Genomic DNA, 7,180 nt, shown 5'->3' on the forward strand with positions numbered 1-7,180 from the left:
GAACAGAGTAAATTTTACACTAATCATCTTCATTTCTTCAATTACTCCAGACAAATGCACCCAAATTTTTTTTTTCCGAACAATAAATAACAGTAAACGTATAACAGCTAGAAAGTCTCGTTTATTAACAATCTCAAAACTCTTATTACCCATCCATGATTTCAATCAAAAATTAATGTTAAAACCAGCTAATTAATTGTCGACAGGGGACGGAATTCAAAACCCGCGCCCGAAACCAAAGCGGGGATCAGGCCACCCGAACTGGAACTGGCCGTCCATCATCCTCAGAGGATTCACAGCCATTGGAGCATTGTTCACGGGCACCACAGACGAGGAAGAAGCTCCGCCGCCTCTCATCAGCTCGCCGAGCCTCCTCTCACCCTGCGCCCTGACCCCTCTCAGCGCCTCCTCGGCTACCTTCAGCTCCCTCGAGCCAAGCCCCTGGTCAATATCATCGACGAGCTTGGCGTAGGGGTTTCTCTCGGCAGCCTCCCTCACCCGAGCCCCCATCTCAGCCTTCCTAGCATTGGCTAAGTCGAGCCTCCTGGAGAGCTCCATGCACTGGGCATTGAGCTCGCCTATCCTGCTCGCCCTGTACGGGTTGTTCGGCTCTAATGGCATGGGGCTGCGCGTGGAGTAACGGTCAATAACCTGGTTAACCCCCGGGCTGCCGAGGGAGTAAGGGTTGCCGACGGGCGAGTTTACGATCACCGCAACCTCGGCCCCACAAAGGGTGGACAGGTCCGCCGCCTTCGTAAAAACGCCGTTCCGACGTTTAGAGAAACAGACGTGCCTCGCTTCTTCACTTGCGATCCTTTGGATCGCGATCTTCTTCCGACCGTGGCTCGCCTTCTTTTTCCTCGCCATTTTTGTTTTTGTGTTGCGGCTGAGGAGAGGAATGTTTTGGTATTGGATTAAATAGAAGGGTGAATGAGTAAAGGTCGATGTATGATGGATGAATAATTGGTAAGGATAAAATTGTGTGCTGTGTGCTGGGTGGCAATTGGTTTCCTTTAATTTATAGTTAGATCCAATGTACGCAGTTGGAAATTTGGATGTACTTCAACGAAGTATTTTTGGGAGTCCAGTATGATAAAAAAAAAAGGTTGTCAATTTATACATATTTATAATACACTGGTATAGTGCACGTGGTTGCACGTAGTCATTTATACTTGTTTTATGTTCTAATTTTTAAATTTATAGTGATATATTAAATATTACACATATTTGTAAAATAATATAATTTTAAATAATAAAAAAGTATTATTTTAATTAGTACTTAAGGCAAATCCTATTATACCTCTAACTATTCAATTTATTTCTAATTGTTAACTAATCTTAAATTTGACATTAATTTATAATTTAATTAATATTAATAGGGAGTAGGAACAAAATTTATTGTTCTAATAATATAGTATTGATATATAAATAAGATAACAATAGAGAGATGAAATATACAGAGAGTGTACAGTGAAAGTTTAATTAAAATTAATGAAATCTCAGGTTTATTACAAACTCTTAAAGGAGCTTGGCAACTTGTTCCTAATTTCAAATTAACTTATTAATTGAGGAGCTTAATAGCAATTTCAATACTTTGAGGGACTAATTCAAAATAGCTTTGGAGAGGGACTTGATATTAATTTTCTTATTTGAGGTACTTCAGAATATCAAAGATTTAAGGAACTGAGGGGTTAATTTTAGAACATCAAAGATTTAAGGAACTAATGTCAGTAAAAAGTCTATTATTTTTTGTAATTTTTAATTTGTATTTGTTAACTATTTAATACTATTTTCTAATAACAATATTAAATTTTAAAATATTAATAAATATATTAATAGTCCTAATAATTTATTTATTTTATATTCACTATTAAATAATCCTTTTAATTTATGCAGTACAAATCCACAACAGCCCTTATATGTCAATATCCACCTAACTTAATATTGGATACTCATCAAATTAACTATACATGAAAAGAAACAAAACAAAACAATCACAATATTTGTTTAATTGCAACCTAATAATTGAGCAACTTTCCATTGATACAATAATAAACAAACACATCATATTTAACCTTAAATTAGATAATATTCATACATTCATACATGCGACCATATGATGGGCACTGACAGCGACCCTTCACCCTTGACCACCACCACCTACATTGCCCCCATAACAGACCGTATCTCCATTGCCCGCTCCACCAGTGTCTTTCCTAAACGATCTTCTCTGCCTCATTCCAGCATTACCTCCTGTGTCACCATTGATCCAAGACCTTCCATCTATTCTCCCATCGGCACCAGCTTCACCAAAGCATCCACCACTACTGTCAAGTTTGGCCACCAATGAAAGCTACTTAATAAATTTAGTTGGTAACAATAAAAATAGTTTCACTTTTAATTTACTATTTGCATTATCAGAGCAATGGAGAATGAATAGCAAGGAGGAAGAGAAGAAAATTACTTACTCATTTTAGTTGGTAATCTTGAGTGAGCCTTGCTATGAGTGTTGGGGGGATGGAGAGGGGGTTATATAGCCATTAATTGAAATAGACGTTGTTGAAGGAATTTTTTTACCATTAATTGGATCACTGAATTTTTCTTGAGGTTACCAACTATACTACTGATGAACCCCTCTTCAAATCCTACTTTCATGTGAAAATAACCGTTACATTTTACTTTTTATGTATAAAAGTAACAGTAATAGTATGAATTGAAAAGACTTGTGAAATAGTGGAGAGGGTGGATGGAGGAGGTCATTTAAGATATTAAATGTAGAGAATAAAGGTATTTAATTAAGAAAACTATTAATAAGATAATTATTAAAAATAATTATTTTTTATTTAAGTATGCATGTATGTTCATGTATATATGTGTTGTACGTAAGTATGCATGTATTTTGGAGGATGTATGCAAGTGTTTTGGCGGGTACATTGGGAAAAATGTTTTAACATGGCAACCCACTTTATAATAGTATTAGAGAATAAAGGTTTTTAATAATTTTTCTTGAGGGTGGATGGAGGAGGTCATTTAAGATATTAATTGTAGAGAATAAAGCTATTTAATTAAGAAAACTATTAATACGATAATTATTAAAAATAATTTTTTTTATTTAAGTATGCATGTATGTTCATGTATATATGTATTGTACGTAAGTATGCATGTATTTTGGAGGATGTATGCATGTGTTTTATTTACTAGGAGAGATACACATGCATTGCACATGGTTATTTGTTCGACTTATTTCTTTAGTATAACTTGGTTGTAAAAGTGTTTCTTTTAAATCTCAACTTGATGATGTAATATTATATGTGAAAATTTTTTAATACTTAAATTTATGTACTTTCAGCTTTCATTTTATATGTCATTGTGATCTGTAGGCTGTCTAAAAATCACAATAGATAGCTGATTCCCATCCAAACACCGATGATGGAAGTTACACTCTGACGACTTCCAGAAGGTTACAATTTGAAGACTTCCGTAGATCGCTAAAGTTAAATCTGACGACTTCACGACAACTGATGAAGCTCTAATCAAACACTTCATTAATCAACATCGTATTACCATCTGCCGACCTCATATATCAGAGAGTAAAGAAAAGATTACAAATGGAGATCTTGTGCAACGGCTTCGACAGAAAGAGCTACAAATCGAGCGCGGTCTCTTCAAATCAAGCTGAGGAGTCTCCCCTAGCATCAAGGCATCGCGTATGCCCACGAACCCAGATAAACGCAGGTCATACGAGGCCAACGAGCTCAATCGCTGGCAACCAGCTCCAATCGCTACCCAACGCCAGCTCAATCGCTGCCAAACGCAGCTCCAATCGCTACCCACGCGCTCATATCCGCTGCCCACGCAGCTCCATCGGCCAACGAGCTCTATACAGTAAAAGACTGTCTCTGCCAAACAGTAAAAGATGTCTCTGCAAACATAAGACTGTCTCTCCAAACAGTAAAAGCTGTCTCTCCAAACAGTAAAGAGACTGTCTCTCGAAACAGAAAGACGTGTTCTTCAAACAGGTAAAAGACTGTTCCCAAACAGTAAGACTGGTCTCTCCAAACTAAAACGTCTCTCTTAAACAGTAAACGAGTGTCTTCCAACGATATACACACTCGTCCTCAACCAAAACACTGTCTCTTCCAACACAGTAAAACCACTGTCTGGCGAGACAGTAAAACCGTCTGGCCCGACAAGCAAACACTTTTTTTATGTTCTTTTTATCTTTGGATGATCTCCTTTAAAGGCCTGATTGGATATCCTTAGCATTCTTTGACGTATACACGATACCCTCCAAAGATTCAGACTCATCTTTATAAGACGGAGTCTGGATCTTTGGATAAGATAGATTTATCTGCAATCCTTCAAGGCTTGATTAGTAGCTATACGGCGAGGACCAGTAATGCTTCAACTCTGACTCGTCATCTTTTACATATTCAGTGCTTTGTAGAATAGTAAAATTCCCCCGTGCTGCGCTTATCGCGTGACGTCGTTCGAGTCTTGACTGGAACGCTATTGAACGAATAGAGAATAGTATACTCATCTACTTTATTGGAGTTTCGGCGAAATTATTTAATCATACCGTTCGGGGTAATAGGATTTTAAAATATTCTGAGTAAATCTCCAGAAACTCCTTTTGATGGTTAGGACACATTAGACTCGTGCGCTCTCAAGAGAATAACATAACGGAGCAAGTTTTCTCGTAACTCTTTGGAGCATAAACAGCACGAGACGTATTATAATATCGTGTAACATAGATATAAAATATGGGTTCTTATAATTAAATACTCGTTGGTAGAAACGATGACCCCCGATGACAGAGACAGAGATATATAAATATCTCTATTCCTGCGTCTCTATGTTTGTTGGTAAGATAAACCGAATCCGCGAGAGGAAGATTTATATCCATTACCCTCCCGCCTCTCTGCTACATCCTGACATGGAACGATAACAAAGAAAATAAGAGAGGATATGAATTTTATGATCCTATTCCTCTGCTAAAATCTAAAATGATTTGTTGCAGAGATAAACCAATGAACTCGGAGGAAGTTTTAATTCTTCTCTGGCTCTTGTTTGTTGGTAGAGATAAACCAGATGAGAGGAAGAATTTAAATATCACTATATCCTGGATTACTTGTTTTTGGTAGGAGATAGAACACGATAGTCGACGAGGAAGATTTTATATTTAACTCCTCCTAGTAAAAAGGAAACTTAAATAAGTGGATTTTCTATTCAGAGAATGATAAGGGTTGATCAATTGAGACTGGAAGCAAATCATACTTTATATTAGGGTCTTGATACAATAGAACGCAAATCGCAAAAAATGGTTTCGCCTCTTGTTATGAAGGAACCAAAAAAACAAATCAAGAGATGCAACATATTATGAGCCTAACCTCTCGCTAACTAAACTATTTTTAAAGTTTGACACAATAAGAATTTTAAGACACGAAAATAAAACCCGCATATATAAAACCAGGTATTATAAGAATAAAAAAATATAAAAATTTGTGCCCTCTCGTTCATGGGAACGAATCGACGAGGAGATTTTGGATTGGTCTTAAAAACACAATATGTATAATAAAAGGTTGACACATGATGGGAGTTTTGAGATGATCTAATGTGTTGTAAAGGTTTAGATCTCAGCCTTAAACAGATTTGTGGACACTCTCTGTTTCATCAAAAGAGAACAAAATAACGAAAAAAAAAGCATTTGTGATTTGGTCTAACTGTTTAAAAGGTTTGAGCAATGGGATTTCAGAGACGATCCATAAAAAAGTTAAAGGTTGACGTTTAATTGGTGGAATCTCGTTCAGGTGACGAAATCGCGGAGGGGATTTGGATTTGGTCGCTAGACTGTTTACAAAGGTTGACCAAAATGGAATTTAAGACGATACTAATGTTTAAAGGTATTGATCGTTGAAGTTCTGGGACTTGGTCTTCCAGTCATACCACCGCAAAGACGGAACGAAAATACGAAAGAAGGGGGATTGCTTTGGCTCTACTCTTTAAAGGTTTGACCAAAATGAGAATTTTGTGAGGGAAGATTGATCTAAAGAGGTGATCTCATCTCATCTCAGCAAAAGAGTATTCGAAAGTCATAGTATTCGGAAGTCATAGGAGTTTAATGTTTATCACTTTGTTCATAATGATCGGGGTTATCCCTAAGAATATTATATTTAACATTCTCCCGGGAACTTCCCGTTACATGAATTATCCACCCCCAGCTTTCTTTGCAAAACTGGGTGTGTAGACGTCAAAAAATGCTAATGGATATCCAAATACAGCTTAAAAGGAGATCATCCAAAGATCAAAAGAACATAAGAAACAAGTGTTTGCTGTCTCGGGCGCCAGACAGTGTTTTACTGTATCGCCAGACAGTCTTTTACTATTTCGAGAGACAGTGTTTTACTGTTTGGAGAGACAGTGTTTTACTGTTTGGAGAGACAGTCTTTTACTGTTTCGAGAGACAGTCTTTTACTGTTTGGAGAGACAGTCTTTTACTGTTTGGAGAGACAGTCTTTTACTGTTTCGAGAGACAGTCTTTTACTGTTTGGAGAGACAGTCTTTTACTGTTTGGAGAGACAGTCTTTTACTGTTTGGAGAGACAGTCTTTTACTGTTTGGAGAGACAGTCTTTTACTGTTTGGAGAGACAGTCTTTTACTGTTTGGAGAGACAGTCTTTTACTGTTTGGAGAGACAGTCTTTTACTGTTTGGAGAGACAGTCTTTTACTGTTTCGCGAGACAGTCTTTTACTGTTTGGCGAGACAGTGTTTTACTGTTTCGCGAGACAGGAGTTCAGAAACCGCCTAAACAAGTGGCCATTAACTGTTAAAGAACGTGGGAGACAGTTACAAACTGAAGAAAAGGCCCACTAACCTCATAAAAAGATGGTATTTAAGGATTTGGACAGCGGTGACAAAAGGGGGGCTTCCGGCAGAGATCCAGGGCTGATCATTTGGAGCACTTCAGAGCAGACAGAGCAGAGTTCTTGAGCTTCCGGCAATCCCTTGATATTCAGGCTTTGACTTGATTTCAAGAAGAACGACTATCTTACCTTGATAAGATATCGTTTCAAGTTCTCACTTCGATAAACGAAGTCAGAATCATAAACCCCTCACGATTCAATCAGAATCTGTGATTTGGTGGTCCACGGGCTAACGCACCCCCGACACAGGCAAAGAT

General features: G+C 37.5%; 1 protein-coding gene across 1 annotated transcript; it reads right to left on the reverse strand.

The window, feature by feature from the left end:
- LOC109834692 (agamous-like MADS-box protein AGL61) lies at positions 217-867 on the reverse strand. Its single transcript, XM_020402720.1, has one exon. The coding sequence runs from the start codon at positions 865-867 to the stop codon at positions 217-219; it is 651 nt and encodes a 216-aa protein (XP_020258309.1).

This window comes from Asparagus officinalis, chromosome 3 (genome assembly GCF_001876935.1).
Source record: "Asparagus officinalis chromosome 3, Aspof.V1, whole genome shotgun sequence".
Taxonomy (NCBI): domain Eukaryota; kingdom Viridiplantae; phylum Streptophyta; class Magnoliopsida; order Asparagales; family Asparagaceae; genus Asparagus; species Asparagus officinalis.